This window comes from Eptesicus fuscus, chromosome 21 (assembly GCF_027574615.1).
Source record: "Eptesicus fuscus isolate TK198812 chromosome 21, DD_ASM_mEF_20220401, whole genome shotgun sequence".
NCBI classification, from domain to species: Eukaryota; Metazoa; Chordata; class Mammalia; order Chiroptera; family Vespertilionidae; genus Eptesicus; species Eptesicus fuscus.
Genome location: NC_072493.1, coordinates 43999523 through 44017782, shown reverse-complemented (window position 1 = coordinate 44017782; position 18260 = coordinate 43999523). Strand labels below are relative to the sequence as shown.

Below are 18260 nucleotides of genomic sequence, written 5' to 3'. Positions count from 1 at the left end.
CGTATGTTGAGTGAATACACGAGTGGCTATGTCCCTCTGTCGCTGTGACCCACACTCAGCAGCCACAGCCCCATCTTCCCGCCCCTTTTGGTCCTCCTGAGGCAACACAGGATGAAGGCGAGAACCTGGACTCTGGAGTCAAACAGGCCGGCACTGAGGGCCACGTCCAGGCTGTGCAACCTCGGGCAAATGTCTTCTCCTCTCTGTGCCTAGTATTAGCTGGCTCTTCTGGCGCTCTCTCTCTCTCCTCCTCCTTGGAGGGGTTCTCTCTCTCTCTCTCTCTCTCTCTCTCTCTCTCTCTCTCTCTCTCTCGTCTGCATCTCTCTGTTTCCCTCTGTGTGTCTCCATTTCTCTCTGTGCCTTTATTTTTCTTCCTCTCTCTCTACCTGTTTGTCCTTAGAGCCCTGCCTTATCTCGCTCTGTGTCTGAATTTGAATTTCTGTTTCATGTATCTCTAGTTTATATCTTTCTGTGTCTGTCTCTGTACCTTTCTGCATGTCTGTCTGTCTGTCTCTCTGTGTATGTTTGTCTCTGTTGCTCTATTTCTCCGTCTGTTTCTCCATGTCTATTGCTCTGCCTTAGCCCCACCTGCCTCCCTCTGTCACGCCCCTCTCTCTCTCAGGCCGGATCTGTCCCACTCCCTGGCGTGGCACGCAGCCTGAGACACAAATCCCTGAATCAGCATTTTCCTCCTCTTCCGGAAATTATCTCAGCACCGTGGGGGAGGGGCGGGCTGGTAGCAGCTGGTCAGAGGGCTTGCCTCCCTGTGTCCTCCTCCACAGCTGGCCTGCCTCTCTCCCCAGTGCTGGTTCTCTCCACGGGGCACCCAGAGAAGTACGTACTTGTCTCTGGGTGTGAGACTGCATTCATTTCCAGACACATTTGTGTGTGAATCTGTAGGTATTTGTGCAAGCTCATTCATTCACTCATGTATTCATGCGTCCATCCATCCATCCAACCATCCACTCATCCATCCATTTGTCCTTACATCATCCTTCTATCCATCTACCCACTCATCCATCCACTCTTCTATCCAACCATCATCCACTCATCCATTCATCATCCACTCACCTATCCATCTGTCCATCCATCCACCTTTCTATCCAACCATCCACCATCCACTCATCCATCCATTTGTCCTTACATCATCCTTCTATCCATCTACCCACTCATCCATCCACTCTTCTATCCAACCATCATCCACTCATCCATTCATCATCCACTCACCTATCCATCTGTCCATCCATCCACCTTTCTATCCAACCATCCATCATCCACTCATCCATCCACTCATCCATCCATTCATCATCTACTCATCTATCCATTTATTTTTACATCATCCTTCTATCCATCCACCCACCCATCCATCCACCCTTCTATCCAACCATCCATCATCCACTCATCCATCCATTTATCCTTACATCATCCTTCTATCCATCCACCCACATATCCATACACCCTTCTATCCATCCATCATCCACTCATCCATCCATTTATCCTTACATCGTCCTTCTATCCATCCACCCACATATCCATACACCCTTCTATCCATCCACCCACCCATCTATACACCCTTCTATCCATCCATCATCCACTCATCCATCCACTCATCCATCCATCCACCATCTATCCATCCACCCATCATCCACTCATCTATCCATTGATCCCTCTATTTATCTATCTACTTGTTCATTCATTTATTCATTCAACTAACCAATATTTTTTGAGTGCCTACTGTGTGCCAGGCACTGTGTCAGGCAGTGGGGACACAGCAGTAAACAGATCAAAGTGCTGCCCCCATGAAGCTTATGTGCTCAGCAGTCGCCCTCACTGAGCCAAACTCCCTCCTGCCCCAGGCCTTGCCCAGGCTGTTCCTTCTCCCTGTAGCTGCCCCCCGCCCCCCCCCCCCGCATCTTCACCTGACTCATGCTACTTCCCCTTCTCAGCTCAGTGCAAATGTCCACACACTCACAGCACCTGGGCTTTCCATGGTGTTCCCTGACCGAAGGCTGGGGGTTTTGTCTTCTTTGTTCCCCACTGCGTCCCTGGTGCCTAGAACAGTGCCTGGCACACAGTAGGTGCTCAGTAAGTGTCTATCAAATGGCTGCATGGATTGAATTGAGTGAAGGCAGAAGACTCTGTGTCCTGGCTCCCTGGTCAGTGCCCTACGCTATCCTGCACTCCAGGTGGCGACAGGCAAGGTCCTCAAACTTCCTGGGTGCAAGCAAGGTAGTGACTGAAGGCGGGCTCTAGATTCCCAGCTGCGTGGCTTTGGATCTCAACTCTGACACTTCCCAGCTGTGTGCCCGTGGGCAGGGCACTTCCACTCTCTGAGCCTCACTTTCCTCCCTTGTAAACGTGGTCAGAGTACACACACAGCCCTGGCCGGGCGGCTCAGTTGGTTGGGCATCATTCCCATCTACCAAAGGTTGCTGGTTCAATTCCCTGTCGGGGCACGTGCCAGGGTTGTGGGCTGGATCCCCGGTAGGGGGTGTGAGGAGGCATCCGATTGAAGTTTCTCTCTTCCTTTCTCTAAAAATCAGTAATTATCTATTTAAAGGGAATACATAAGCAAATGCATGTAATTACTAATTATTACAATAATACTAACCATTTTTTCACCTTGCATACATTTAATTTAATCCTCAAAATAACTTAATGAGCCAAAACCGGTTTGGCTCAGTGGATAGAGCATCAGCCTGTGGACTGAAAGGTCCCAGGTTCGATTCCGGTCAAGGGCATGTACCTTGGTTGCGGGCACGTCCCCAGTGGGGGTTGTGCAGGAGGCAGCTGAGCGATGTTTCTCTCTCATCAATGTTTCTAACTCTCTATCCCTCTCTCTTCCTCTCTGTAAAAAAATCAATAAAATATATTTCTTTAAAAAAAGAAATAGCCATTGCCCTGTCCGGTGTGTTCAATGGTTAGAGCAGCGCCCTGCACACGGAAAGGTCGGAGGTTCGATTCCGGTCAAGGGCTCCTACCTAGGCTGCAGGTTCCCCACCCAGTCGGGGCGTGTTTGGGATGTCTCTCTCACATCAATGTGTGTGTTTTTTTCCCCTCTCTCCCCCCCCCCCACCTTCCTCCCTTCCACTCTCTCTAAAAATCAATAGAAAAAAATATCCTCGGGTGAGGATTAAAAAAGAATTAAATATTCATTAAGCACCTACTGGGTATCCATGCTTTACCAATACTGACTTTCCCCCTAAAACCTCTGGATCCCTTTGGAAACAGGTTTATTGTCCATATTTTTTATTTTATTTTATTTTAAATATATTTTTATTGATTTCAGAGGGGAAGGGAGAGGGAGAGAGAGATAGACACATCAATGATGAGAGAGAATCATTGACCGGCGGCCTCCTGCACGCCCCCGCCCCTCCCCCCAACCGAGCTGCAACCTGGGCATGTGCCCTGACCGGAATCGAACCAGGACCTCCTGGTTCATGGGTCGACGCTCAACCTCTGAACCACACCGTCCAGGCTATCATATATATATATATATATATATATATATATATATATATATATATATATATATATATATATATATATTATAATTTTTTTTTGGGGGGGGGGTGAGATTAGGGCCCAGAGCAAAGCGCGAGATGACAAAGGCAGGAGCCGGCCCAGGCAGGATCCAAACCCAGGTGCCCGCTGGCACCTCCACGCGGGCTGCGGCCCCGCCTCCCCTCCCACCGCGGCCCGCGGGGCTCCCCTGACTGAGGTCCGGGTCCTGCGGAGGAGGGGGCGGCGGCGGCGGGGACGCAGGTCCCGGGGTTGGAGGGGCGGGAGGGGTGGATTCCTAGATGTGAGAATGGAGGTGGGTGGGAGCTCCGTGCCCTGGGTCCTGGGAGAGGAGGTGGCTGGGCTCCCGGACTTCTCGGTGTGAGAGAAGAGGGGCTGTGGGCTGGGGCCCCTGGGTCCCGGGGGATCGGATTGTCATGACGCCAGATCCCTGGATCCTCCAAGGAAGCGCCCTGGGTCCCTGACGCTTCGGCCCGGGGAACTCTCCCTCCTTCCTCCCAGCAGCCGCGCGATTTCGGCTTTCAAGCCGCAGGTTCGGAGGGAAGGAGGGGGGTGCCGGGGAGGAGCGGCGGACCTGCGCCAGGAGCGGGGGGAGGAGCCGAGCGGGCACCGCGGCGGGCGGCGGGCGTGCGGGCTGCGGCGGCGGCCGCGGCTCCGGTGAGTCCGCTCCTCCCTCCCCCGGGCCACAGCCCCCGCCCCAGCCCGATCTTTGGGGGCCGCCCGGGCTCGTGGGGGCGGGGTAGGTGCAGAGGCGCGCCGATCTCCCGCCGGGGAGTGGGAGTGCTGCGGCGCTCGCTGGCTGCCCCGGGGGAGGGGCAGGTGGCCCTGGAAGGAGGGGGCGGGGGGGTCCCGACACACCTGGGTGTACCCCAGCCTCTCCGGCCGACCCCCTGGGCGTGGGGATCGTTTATCCACTCCACGGCCCCTAAGGACTTAGGACTCCGAGGCCACCCTAGGTCCCAGACTTCATTCCTGTCCCCTGCAGTGCTTTGGGACCCCAGCATCTCCTAACCCCCCCACCTGCAAAAAAATTCCCATCCTCTGCAGCCGGGAGAGGCATTAGGGACTTCAACTCCCAGTAGCTCGTGCAGCGCCAGGCCTATAAAGTTGCTGCAGTGCGAGCCCAAGGCCTGCCGGGAATTGTAGTCTCTAAGCTCAACGAGCGGTGGGGGCCCGGAGGTGGGAGGGGGTGGCTGGATCTCCCGGGGTGCCCTGGGGTCAGCAGCTGGCCAGAGTAGGACAAGATGTGAGGCTCGGACTAAGCTTCTTCTCCCGGCCACGGCCCTCAGATCCGGCACCCCCTCTCACCACCTGGCGCGCGTGGGGACGGGTCCACAGTCCCTGGCCCGCCCTCCAACCCCCATGGGCTGCCGCCCGCCGCCTCGGCTGCCACCCAGGAGCCGGCAGGGATAAGCGCAGGTGAGTGTGGCCATGCCTGGCTCAGAGCCCTGGCCTGTGCAGAATCCCCACACCTGTCCATCTGGGAGCCCAGATCCCCTGTCCCCAGTCTCCCCTGCACGCTCCTTCCAGTCCATCTCTGATGTCTGGCTCCCAACCATGTGTCGCTATGTGCCCTCTCCCCACATCCACCTCTTTCTCCCCGTCCCCTCGCATTCATGCTCCCCCCTCCAACCTGCCTTCTGGACCCATGTCTGTCTGCCCAGCCCTCCTCTGGATCCTTTTGTCCGTCTGTGATCTCTGGCCATTATCTGTCTGTCTCTCCTTTATTTCTGCACACCATCCTTTCTCCTTCTGCTGTTTCTCTCTGAGCTACTGCTGTCCACAGCCTGCCTGGCCCTCGTCACTGCCCTCTGCCTGCCCATCTCTCACACTCGCGTGCATTGCACGGCTGTTCTTTGTAGCTGTCCACCCCAAGGCTCCGTCCCTGACTTCCGTCTGTCCAGTCATCGGTCCCTCTCTTCTGAGCCCCAGTTTGCCTTACCCGTGATCTCTGTCTCCCTTCCCCTCATTCCTCCCTCCCTCGGCTTGGTCCCTATCTCCGCATCCTGCAGCTCCGTCCCTCCCCAGCCACCACCACACATAGCCATCTCTTCTCTCCCTACCTCCATGCATCCCTCTCTCTCAGTCCTGTCTCTGTCCACTCCGATCTGGCCTCCTCTCCGTCCCCGGGACACGCCGAGCCCTTTCCCACCCTGGGCGGCTGCTCATGCTGTTCCTGCTACTTTGAATGCTTTTCCCGACTCCGGCCCCACTGGCCAGCTCCATCGCAGCCTGCAGGTCTCAGACAGCCCCCTCCCCGATGACCGCCCGTCTCCTGGTTCCTCTGTGGCACATCCTGCCGCTGTTTTTCTGCGAGTGTTGTGTTGTTTATGTGTCTATGGATGTGTTTACTCACTGTCACCTCTCAGTGGGTTGTGGCACCAGGAAATTGGGGAACGCGTGAGGTTCGCTCATTCCGGCTGGATCTGCAGCAGTTGGCATAGTGCCTGGCGTGTAGTTGGTGCTCAATGAATATGTGTTGAAAGTACGAATAATGAACGACTAACCCTGAATCCTCTCTGCTCACCTCTGCACCCCCGATCTTTGTCTCCTTGTTCGCTCACCCCCTTTTTGTGCATCCTTAATCTCTGCCCCTTGTGGCCTCCCCAGTGTCTCCCTCCTGGTCCATTTGTCCCTGTTCTCTGGCTCCTTGTCCACTCACATCCATCTCTGTCCCTTGTTTGTCAAACCCTTGTTACTGTCTTCTTGCCTGTCCACCCCTAATTCCAGTCCTCCCGTCCATCGGCCCCTAATTTCCTTTTCCTTCTCCATTCATCCCCGATCTCTGACCCCTTGTCCATCAGCCCCCGACCTCCGACCCCTTGTCCATCAGCCCCCGATCTCCGACCCCTCGCCCATCAGCCCCCGATCTCCGACCCCTCGCCCATCAGCCCCCGATCTCCGACCCCTTGCCCACCTGCCTTTTCTCTTTCTCTTTCCACATTTACCCACTCTCTCCCCCATCTCATTCCTCACCTGCACCCTCGCCGGCCCGTCCCAAGCGCAGGACCCACCGGTCACCATGTCAGGAGACTACGAAGATGACCTCTGCCGACGGGCACTCATCCTGGTCTCAGACCTCTGTGCCCGGGTCCGAGATGCCGACACCAGCGACAGGTGCCAGGAGTTCAACGACCTGCGAATCCGGGGCTATCCCCGGGGCCCCGATGCAGGTCAGCACCCCAGCTGCCTCGCCAGCCCCTCCCTCCGCCTCCGCCTCCGCAGACCCGCTCGGCTTTCTCTTCCCTGTGGGGCTGATTCTGCTTAGAGTCCTGCCTCCATCCTGTCCGCTGCTGGTCCCCCAAAACTCTGATCTAAGGAGACGGAGCTGTGTGGTCCATTTGACCCCTGACCTTGTGGAGTTTTGCCGTAGGTGCCCCCCCCCCGACCCCATAGTGCTGCCATATATCCCCTACAGTTACCTTTGTGCTTGCCTGGGTTCAAATCCCACCTCTCCCAGTGCTAACCAGATGGCTTTAGGCGAGTGACTTGTCTGTGCCTCAGTTTCCTCTCCTGGACAATGGAGACAGTGAAAGTGACTACCTCGTGGGGCAGATGAGAGACGCAAGTGATACATGTGAAGAGTCTGGCCGAGCTGGGCACACAGTGGTCATTTAGTAAATGTTGGGGTGTTCTTATTAAGCACCAGCTGGGTAGCAGGCAGCCCGTGAGGTCCGTGGCCTGTCTCATCGACGACCCCCAGTGACCCTTGGTGGTACACACACTGAGTGGCCCGATGATGATGATCTCTGGACGCATAATAATCTGGCCACTCAGTGTGTGTGTGTGTGTGTGTGTGTGTGTGTGTGTGTGTGTGTTTTAGAGGCCCGGTGCATGAATTTGTGCATGGGTGGGGTCCGGCCAGCCTGGCCAGGGGGAGGGCACATGGGCAGTTGGCTGGCCTGCCTGCTGGTCGAACTCCTGGTCGAGGGGACAATTTGCATATTAGCCTTTTATTATATAGGATATACACTGAGTGGCCAGATTATTATGCGTTCAGAGATCATAATAATCTGGCCACCCTGTGTATGATCCCTGTTTTCAGTGAGGGAAACTGAGGCTCAGAAGGATGAACTGACTTGCCCCAGGTCACCCAGCTCCAAGGCAGCGGGGTCCTCAGAGCAAGAATGTGCTGTGAGTGCCACGGGCTGGATGAGGGGCCTGGGGAAGCATGTCCTGGAGGCTGAGCGCGGGGCAGGACGGCCAGGGCACGGCACTGAGGGGCGAGGCCCGAGGGCTGCGGCGACTTGCTCAGCGTCCCATAGCCGTAGGCGGAACAGCCAGAACGTGACCCGGGAAGTCAAGACCTGCCTCAGGTTCAGTGACTTCCTAGAAGGACCCACAGAACTCAGAAAAGGGGCTCCACACAGGACCGATTCTCTCCTCTCCAGCAAATGGGGAACGCAAGGCTCAGAGTGGTTAAGACAGCTTCTCAAGGCCACACAGCAAGCTGGGGGTGACCCCTGACCTGCCTGACTGTGCCATGCGCTCTTTTTCTCTTTGATCGTGTCTGAGCATTTGGGGGGATTTTGGTCCTATTTCTAGGGGTGTCCCCTCTTACAGAGAGGCACCGGGTGCTAGCGATAAAGAGAACAAAGTCTGGAGACAGACGGCTGAGTTCAAATCCCAGACCTGTCGTTTACTTCCTGTGCAGCCTTCTACAAGTCACTCAGCCTCTCTGTGCCTCAGTTTCCTCATCTTTAAAATGGGTATATAACATACCCACCCTGCCAAAAAATAAAAATAAAAATAAAATACCCACCTTATAGGGTCATGGAGTTTAAAATAAATAATATATGTAAATTGCTTAGGACAGTGGTCGGCAAACTGCGGCTCGCGAGCCACATGCAGCTCTTTGGCCCCTTGAGTGTGGCTCTTCCACAAAATACCACGTGCGGGCGCGCACGTACAGTGCGATGGCAACTTCGTGGCCCATGCGCAGAAGTCGGTTTTCGGCTCTCAAAAGAAATTTCAGTCGTTGTCCTGTTGATATTTGGCTCTGTTGACTAATGAGTTTGCCGACCACTGGCTTAGGACAATGCATGGCTAATACGAAACAATTGCTTTTTTTTGTTTGTTTGTTTGTTTGTTTTCTTTTTCAATTTTTTTTATTAAGGGATTATATGTATACATATCTTACCATTGCCACCCCCCAGAAACAATTGCTTTTTAATTATTTTTTGAAGCTTAGCTCTTTGGGGACAACAGTGGGAAGATAAATTGTGACCTCCCCGCCCTGACCCCTGACCTCTGTGCTCGCTCTCTCTAGACATCTCTGTGAGCCTGCTGTCCGTCATCGTGACGTTCTGCGGCATCGTCCTCCTGGGCGTCTCCCTCTTCGTGTCCTGGAAGCTGTGCTGGGTGCCCTGGCGGGACAAGGGCTCGGCAGTGGGCGGCGGCCCCCTGCGCAAAGAGCTCGGCCCTGGGGTCGGGCTGGCAGGCCTGGTAGGCGGCAGCGGGCACCACCTGGGGGCTGGCCTGGGGGGCCACCCTCTGCTGGGGGGCCCACACCACCATGCCCACACCGCCCACCACCCGCCCTTCGCTGAGCTGCTGGAGCCAGGCAGCCTGGGGGGCTCTGACACCCCGGACCCCTCCTACCTGGACATGGACTCCTATCCAGAGGCCGCCGCCGCTGCCGTGGCTGCTGGGGTCAAACCCAGCCAGACATCGCCAGAGCTGCCCTCAGAGGGTGGGGCGGGCTCTGGGCTGCTCCTGCTGCCCCCTAGTGGTGGCGGTTTGCCCAGTGCCCAGTCACATCAGCAGGTCACAAGCCTAGCACCCACCACCAGGTGAGACGGGTTGATGGGCTGGGGGTTCACTCTGAACGTCGGCTCCTCCTCTGTGTCTGTTTCCCGTCTATGGCTCTCCTGAGCCCTGGGGAAGGAAGGGGTGTGGGGTGTGGACTCCTGGATTCTGGGGATAAAGGAGGCTGGGGGCCCAGACTCCTGGGTCTGGGAGAGGAGGGGGAGGAGCCTAGAGTCCTTGGACCTAAGGGAGAAGGGGGCTGGAGGTCTGCACTCCCGGAGCCAGAGGAAGAAGGAGGCTGGGGGCAGGAGACTAGGAAGGTGGAAAGAATGAGGGTTAGGACACCACCCCCCCCCCCCCCCGCCTCTCCCCCGCGCCCACAAGACCCTTGGGCAAAAGGCAGTCCACAAGGCCTGAGTGTTGGAAACAGAGAGGTGAGCAGGCAGACAAGCCCTGCCCTCATGTCATCCACAGTCCAGGGGAAGTGGGCCCCCCCATGGGCTGTCTCGGTCCGGTCTGGCCAGCCAGGCCAGTGCTGCAGTGAGGCAGCTCGGGGAACTGCGGCCGTGAGCTGTGATACATCACATTGATTGAGTTACGGATGTTGAACCATCCTTGCCTCCCTGGGGTGAATCCCACTTGGTCATGGTGGATGATCCTTCTAACGCACGTTGAATCTGGCTTGCCAATTTTTGCATCTATGAACATCGAGGATATATTTTTTAAAATATATTTTATTGATTTTTTACAGAGAGGAAGGGGGAGGGATAGAGAGTTAGAAACATCGATGAGAGAGAAACATCAGATCAGCTGCCTCCTGCACACCCCCTACTGGGGATGTGCCCGCAACCCAGGTACATGCCCTTGATGGGAATCGAACCTGGGACCTTTCAGTCCGCAGGCCGACGCTCTATCCACTGAGCCAAACCGGTTAGGGCAACATCGAGGATATTGACCTGTCATTTTCTTCTTCTTTTGACAAAAAGGAAAGACAGGGTAGGGAGAAGGGCAGAGCGGGATTGAGGGGGGTCTGGGCCCTGTGCAGCCCCAGAGGCCCATGGGAAAGTTATTCGGAGTCCCCAGCTTGAGGTTCTGGAGGCTGTTGCCCAAGCAGGTCTGGGCTGGAGCCAGCTTAGAGGAGGCTTAACCCCCTCCCCAATACCGATGGGGAAATTGAGGCTCAGAGCGTGCCAGTGGCTAGCTCCAGGTCACCGTGAGCAGAGGTGGGGATTTGCGGCCCCCTAGCTGTGGGGTTTGGGGAGGAGGCAGGGAGGGGTCTCCCAGATCTTCAGATGCAAGGATCAGAGCCACCCACCACCCCTTGGTCTTCCCCACCCCCCGGCAGGTACCCAGCCCTGCCTCGGCCCCTCACCCAGCAGACCCTGACCACCCAGCCAGACCCGGGCAGTGAGGAGCGGCCACCCGCCCTGCCCTTACCCCTGCCAGGCGGCGAAGAAAAGGCCAAGCTCATCGGACAGATCAAGCCGGAGCTGTACCAGGGGACCGGCCCCGGCAGCTGGCGCGGCGGCGGGGCCCTGGGCTCCGGGGAGGCGGGTGCGGGAGCACCCTGCGGCCGCATCAGCTTCGCCCTGCGGTACCTCTACGGCTCCGACCAGCTGGTGGTGCGGATCCTGCAGGCCCTGGACCTCCCGGCCAAGGACTCCAACGGCTTCTCAGACCCCTATGTCAAGATCTACCTGCTGCCTGACCGCAAGAAGAAATTTCAGACCAAGGTCCGGGCGGCGGGCTGGGCCCTGGGTCCCACTGAGGAGGGGCTGGGAGTCTGGACTCCTGGGTCTGAGGGAGGAGGGGCTGGGGGTCTGGACTCCTGGGTCTGAGGGAGGAGGGGCTGGGGGTCTGGACTCCTGGGTCTGAGGGAGGAGGGGCTGGGGGGCCTGGACCCCTGGGTCTGAGGGAGGAGGGGCTGGGGGCCTGGGCTCCTGGGTCTGAGGGAGGAGGGGCTGGGGGCCTGGACTCCTGGGTCTGAGGGAGGAGGGGCTGGGGGCCTGGACCCCTGGGTCTGAGGGAGGAGGGGCTGGGGGCCTGGACTCCTGGGTCTGAGGGAGGAGGGGCTGGGGGCCTGGACCCCTGGGTCTGAGGGAGGAGGGGCTGGGGGCCTGGACTCCTGGGTCTGAGGGAGGAGGGGCTGGGGGGCTGGGGGGCTGGGGCCTACGTCTGGGGCGTAAGGGGAAGGGCTGGTAGGCATGGTGTCTCTCCCCCGCCCCCCAGGTGCACAGGAAGACCCTGAACCCCGTGTTCAATGAGACGTTCCAGTTCGCGGTGCCCCTGGCTGAGCTGGCCCAGCGCAAGCTGCACTTCAGCGTCTACGACTTCGACCGCTTCTCCCGGCACGACCTCATCGGCCAGGTGGTGCTGGACAACCTCCTGGAGCTGGCCGAGCAGCCCCCGGACCGCCCGCTGTGGCGGGACATCGTGGAGGGCGGCTCGGTCAGTGGCCTCGCCGCCCCCCCGCCCCCTCCTGGCCCTTGACCTCATCACCTTCTAACTTCCTGGCCCCGGAGTTTTCTCTTACGTTTTATTTTATTGCAAAAGCTCGCAAGCACGCACGACAGAGGAGGGAATGGCCCCCGGCCCGCCACACTTACCAATAGGACCACCTGGCCTGGGCCCAGGTCTCTCAAATCCCGACCCCCCTGGACCTCTGATGGTAACAGTCGAGAAAATGGTCATAGATGCCCAGGTACCCCCCAGGCAGCTTCATCCACACTTCAACCCGTGACCTCTGACCTCAGATTCCTGACCCGCCCACTTCCTGAAGCCGGAGTTCTGGCTTTTCTTTTTCTTTCCTTTAAAAACAAAATGTTTTTATGGATTTCAGCCAGAGAGGAAGGGAGAGGGAGAGGGAAACATCAATGGTGAGAGAGAATCACTGATCGGCTGCTTCTTGCTTGCCGCCTGCTGGGGATCGAGCCACACTCGGCCCGACCGGCCATCGAACCCTGACCTCCTGGTTCCTGGGTGGATGCTCAACCACGGAGCCAGGCCACCGGGCCGGCTCCCGTTCTTCCTGCTTTCCTCCCCTTCCCGTCTCCTGACTTCCTGAGCCTGAAACCCTTCGGATCTCTGAACACTTCACACCTCCAGCCCTTGACCTCCAAACTCTCCCATTTAATCGAATCCGGTTTCTTCCGAGTCTCCACCCGAGTCCTAACAGCCTATCCCCCAGGCCTTAGACGGCCTGGGATCCTAACTCCCTGACACCTCCCAGGTCCCCAGCCTTCAGATTGTAGGAACCCCCACACACACACTGGCCCCCTTCCTCATGTCTCCTGATCCTCCGCTTCTGGAACCTCATTCTCCTGCATGCCTGCCCCCTCCTAGTCCTTCCTGGGTGTCCTGATCCCTTCCTCCTCCGAGCCTTGGCCCTCTCCATCCCAATCTAGGGGTTCCCCACATTCCACGCTGCCAATCTGGGGTGGGTGGGGGGTGAGCCTTGTCCTCACACCAGGAGAGGGGAGAGGGCTGCTGCCCACATGATGGCCATGCTCGGGGTCCTTGCTTCCTCCGGGCCTCAGTTTCCCTGTATGTACAATGACGTAGTCGAATGGGGTGCCTGTGGCTCTGCCTGCAGTCCCCTCACGGGGCTCTCCGTGGTCTGCTCGCTCAGTCCAAGCACAGCCTCTGAGAACCAAGTGCCTGATTCCAGGGTCCCTCCCCAAGGCCCCCATCTGTCCCGCCTTCCCCCCCCCACCCGCCCCGTCCTAACCCCACCCGGAGGCCCTCTCCCCCATCCATCTTTGCCTCCTGTGTCTGTCATTCTAGTTTTCTCTCTCCCTCTGTCACTCAGGGTCTGCACTCATTCACGTGTTCATTCATTCCTCCAACAACTGGGCTCTTTCTGCAGGACCAGGAGCCGGGCACCCCAGAGTCCACTGTCGGGGGCCAGCGTGAGGGACAGGAGGGGGGTCTGCTCAGGGCTGCCTGGGCTCTGGGAGCTCGAGGGAGGGGGTGACAGCTGAGCTTGGAGAGTGAGAGGAGGGAACAGCCTGGGGCGGGGCCTGGAGGGGGGCGAGTGGGGAGCCCAGGGGCCGAGGCCCAGGTCAGTGTGGTTGGGAGGCCAGGCGGGCGGGGGGGGGGGGGGTGCCGGGATGTGGGCCCGGCCAGCTCGGGGCCGCTGCCCTGAGTCTGCGGGTCCATTTGGGAGGGTCTGTCCCCTGGAGCCTCCCTCTGGGCGGGGCAGTGCCTCCTGCCTCCCTCGGACTGGCTCCTCCGCCTGTGTCTTCTCCGTGGCGCTCTGTCTGGGTCCCTGGCCCTCGCGCTGGGTCCCCACGGGCCTGGGTCTCTGTGTCTCTTACCGGAGAGCCCGCTGGGTCCGCTGCAGCTCTCAGGGTTCGGTCTCTCTCACTGTTGCTTCCGCTCTGTGTCCCCCCCGCTCTGCCCCCACTCCTGCCTCTTCCCATCCGCCCGCAAACAAACCCGCGTTGGCCGTGCGGGCAGCTGTGCCGGGTCACCAGGTTGGGCCCAGAGTCAGATGAGGTGGATGGACACCAGGGAGGAGAGCGCTGGAGGCTGGGGTAGGCCAAGAGTTGGGGAGACGGAGGTGGGGGGCCGCTAAACCCCGTTTCCCCACTGTAGGAAAAGGCGGATCTTGGGGAGCTCAACTTCTCACTCTGCTACCTCCCCACGGCCGGCCGCCTCACCGTGACCATCATCAAAGCCTCTAACCTCAAAGCCATGGACCTCACCGGCTTCTCGGGTGGGTTCTGAGGGGGCCTGGGTCCGAGGGAGGAGGTGCTGGGGCCTGGACTCCTGGGTCCGAGGGAGGAGGGGCTGGGGGCCTGGATGCCTGGGTCTGAGGGAGGAGGGGCTGGGGGCCTGGACTCCTGGGTCTGGGGGAGGAGGGGCCGGGGGCCTGGACCCCTGGGTCTGAGGGAGGAGGGGCTGGGGGCCTGGACTCCTGGGTCTGAGGGAGGAGGGCTGGGGGCCTGGTCCCCTGGGTCTGAGGGAGGAGGGGCTGGGGGCCTGGACCCCTGGGTTGAGGGAGGAGGGGCTGGGGGAGGAAAGGCTGGGGACCCAGACCCTTGGGAGGGAGGGGTCTCAGAGAGGAAGTGGGGGTTCAGCGCTCTCCACGCCCACCCCCAGACCCCTACGTGAAGGCCTCTCTGATCAGCGAGGGGCGGCGCCTCAAGAAGCGGAAAACCTCCATCAAGAAAAACACGCTGAACCCCACCTACAACGAGGCGCTGGTGTTCGACGTGGCCCCCGAGAGCGTGGAGAACGTGGGGCTCAGCATCGCAGTGGTGGACTACGACTGGTGAGGCGCGGGGCGCGGGGCAGGGGATGCTGGGCCGGGCTCGCCCTCCCTCCCTGGATGCTCACGGCCCCCCCCACCCCCCCACCCCCCCACCCCCAGCATCGGCCACAACGAGGTCATCGGCGTGTGCCGCGTGGGCCCCGACGCTGCCGACCCCCACGGCCGCGAGCACTGGGCAGAGATGCTGGCCAACCCCCGCAAGCCCGTGGAGCACTGGCATCAGCTGGTGGAGGTGAGTGGGCGCCGCCCAACGCCACCCCCCCCCCCCACCCCCCTGGCCCCTTCATTCCCCTGATGTCTTTTTGGAGGCAGAGGCCCGGGTTCCAGTCCCGCTCTACCAGTCACTGACCCTCTCTGTGCCTCAGTTTCCTCACTAGCATCTGCCGTTAGCACAGAAGTGAGGGTCGGCGGGTCCCTGCAGGACAAGTGCCTGCCTCTTAGCAAGGCTCTCCTTTCTCAGATGCTAAGTCCGCAATAAAGGGGAAACCGCGGGACAGCATGGCGCTGGGCTGGGCTTTTAAAAATGTATTTTTATTGATTTCAGAGAGGGAGAGAGAGATAGAAACATCAATGATGAGAAAGAACCCAGGACCCTCCAGTCTGCAGGCTGACGCTCCATCCACTGAGCCAAACCAGCCAGGGGAGGCTTGAGTTTTTTTGAAAAGCCAGGTGTGGCCCTGACCAGTTTGGCTCAGTGGACAGAGCGTCGGCCTGCGGACTGAAAGGTCCCAGGTTCGATTCCGGTCAAGGGCATGTACATTGGTTGCGGGCACATCCCCAGTAGGGGAATGTGCAGGAGGCAGCTGATCGATGTTTCTCTCTCATCGATGTTTCTAACTCTCTATCCCTCTCTCTTCCTCTCTGTAAAAAATCAATAAAATAAAAAAAAATCAATAAAATATATTTAAAAAAAGAAATAGCCATTGCCCTGGCCGCGCTGGGGCCCAGGGAGAAGCCTTGACCTTGACTTCCAGCCGATAGTTCTGTGTGGCCCCAGAAGGTCTTTCTCGCCCCAGAGCTGACCCTGCCCCCTCTCTCCTCACCGCCCTCCCTGGGCTCCCCAGCGCCCCCAGGACAGAGTCCCCGCCCCCCTGAGGTCCTGCACAGGCTGCCCACTCACCCCTGTGGCCTCATCGCTCCTCACATTTCCAGGGACTTTATCTTTTCTTTTTTAAAATATGTTTTTGTTGATTTCAGAGAGAGGAAGGGAGAGGGAGGGAGAGAAACATCAATGATGAGAGAGAATCATTGATCGGCCGCCTCCTGCAGGCCTCACACTGGGGATTGAGCCCGCAACCTGGGCATGTGCCCTGACTGGGAATTGAACCATGACCTCCTGGTTCATAGGTCGACATCCAACCACGGAGCCATGCGGGCCGGGCCAGTGACTTTATCTTTGTGCCTCAGTTTCCCCGTCTGTAAAATAAGGCGGTCATTCCACTTGCCCCATCTCTTCAGAGCTGAGTGAAGAGCGCTGTGACTGAGGAAGGCAGGACTGGTCTTATCCTGTTGGTTATTAGTGACTGCTTTCCTCTGCCCCGCCCTCCTGAACCTCCTGAGTTTTCCATTTCAGGAAAAGACTTTGACCAGCTTCACAAAAGGCGGCAAAGGATTGTCAGAGAAAGAGAATTCAGAGTGAGGGGTAAGGAACCCAGAGGAGAGGGGGGACTTAGGGTCCACACTTCTGAGTCTGAGGGAGGAGGGGCTGGGGGCCTGGACTCCTGGGTCTGAGGGAGGAAGGGGTGGGGATTGGACTTCTGGGTCTGAGGGAGGAGGGGATGGGGCCTGGACTCCTGGGTCCGAGGGAGGAGGGGCTGGGGAACTGGACACCTGGGTCTGAGGGAGGAGGGGCTGGGGGCCTGGACTCCTGGGTCTGAGGGAGGAGGGGTTGGGGGCCTGGACCCCTGGGTCTGTGGGAGGAAGGGCTGGGGGCCTGGGCTCCTGGGTCTGAGGGAGGAGGGGTTGGGGGCCTGAACCCCTGGGTCTGAGGGAGGAAGGGGTGGGGATTGGACTTCTGGGTCTGAGGGAGGAGGGGTTGGGGGCCTGAACCCCTGGGTCTGAGGGAGGAGGGGTTGGAGGCCTGAACCCCTGGGTCTGAGGGAGGAGGGGTTGGGGGCCTGGACTCCTGGGTCTGAGGGAGGAAGGGGTGGGGATTGGACTTCTGGGTCTGAGGGAGGAGGGGTTGGGGGCCTGAACCCCTGGGTCTGAGGGAGGAGGGGTTGGGGGCCTGAACCCCTGGGTCTGAGGGAGGAGGGGTTGGGGGCCTGGACTCCTGGGTCTGAGGGAGGAAGGGGTGGGGATTGGACTTCTGGGTCTGAGGGAGGAGGGGTTGGGGGCCTGAACCCCTGGGTCTGAGGGAGGAGGGGTTGGAGGCCTGGACCCCTGGGTCTGAGGGAGGAGGGGCTGGGGGCCTGAACTCCTGGGTCTGAGGGAGGAGGGGTGGGGGTCTGGACCCCTGGGTCTGAGGGAGGAAGGGCTGGGGGCCTGGGCTCCTGGGTCTGAGGGAGGAGGGGCTGGGGGCCTGGGCTCCTGGGTCTGAGGGAGGAGGGGCTGGGGGCCTGGGCTCCTGGGTCTGAGGGAGGAGGGCTGGGGGCCTGGGCTCCTGGGTCTGAGGGAGGAGGGCTGGGGGCCCGCATTCCTGGTCCCTGGGGTGTGATGGAGCCACGGCAGGTCAGGGCCCGCTCTCTGCCATCACTGACATCTCCCTACCCGTCCTGCAGGTCTGGCCTAAGCCCGGGATCGGACCAGGCCCCTCAGGACCCCATTCCTTCCTGCCCGGACCATGAACTCATCTCCTCAAAGCCATAACGTCCGAGCTGCGTGGTGCGGGCGGCCCTGGGCCCGCCCATCCTTCTCCCCCGGAGGCGGGGGGGCGGGAGGCCAGGGGCCCAGCTCCCTGTTTCAGGGCGGGGGCGTTCAGTCTCCACTGTGTCTGTCTGTCCTTCCCTGGGGCTCCCCTTCCAGGCAAGGGGCCGTGCATGTCTGGGGGACCCCAGCCCCCCAAACCCTCCGTCTGTCTCTCTGTCTTTTGCCGTTTGTTGAAGACTTGGTGTCCTGACCCTCGTTCTCACCGTGAATGTCAGCGGACCAATCCCCCGTGTTCCCCAGACACACACACACCTGAGTGTACCCCTCTGTGCGCCACACCCCGCGTCTGGCCGATCCCCCCACTGCTGCTGCTATCAACACCAGAATAAACACCGTGGGTCTCACTCCACCTGGGCTCCTGTCCTCCCTGGGACCCGGAAGCTGGGCTGGAACATCCTGGCTCCGGGTTCAGACAAATGTCCCATCCGCTTTGGCAACTGACTTGGTCTCTCCGAGCCTTAGTTTGTAAATGTCACATTGGCCAGGATCACTAAGATTATAGGGCACAAAATGCAATCCAGACTACCATAGCCGCCAGCAGAACTGGAAGAACTCTGTCTGTGGCAAGCCTGAGCGGACAGAAGGATTTCAGGCACGGTTCGATCCAGGTGCTGAAGGACTCTGCTTACCTGTTGGCTCTGTTCCCAAGCAAGTCTTTGCAGCCCTTTGGAGCCCCAGGCGTATCCTGCTGCATCGGTCATGATGCCTTCAGCTGCGTTTCCAATGGAAAGAGCTGAAATGATAGTGACGGCTTTTGCACAAATAACAGATCTTTCAAAGACACAGAGTCCCCGGGTTGGCATCTCTGAGCTTCGGTTTGCCTTCCCGTCCTGAGTACAAGCCGTCT

The 18260-nt window shown here is 59.2% G+C and overlaps 1 protein-coding gene across 1 annotated transcript; it reads left to right on the top strand.

The window, feature by feature from the left end:
• Window positions 1-6544: 6544 nt before the first annotated feature.
• Window positions 6545-17744, top strand: SYT3 (synaptotagmin 3). Its single transcript, XM_054710704.1, has 9 exons — window positions 6545-6695; window positions 8792-9314; window positions 10616-11003; window positions 11500-11718; window positions 13867-13987; window positions 14374-14545; window positions 14645-14777; window positions 16119-16187; window positions 17266-17744. The coding sequence occupies exons 1-8, from the start codon at window positions 6545-6547 to the stop codon at window positions 16182-16184; spliced, it is 1773 nt and encodes a 590-aa protein (XP_054566679.1). The 3' UTR covers window positions 16185-16187; window positions 17266-17744.
• Window positions 17745-18260: the final 516 nt, after the last annotated feature.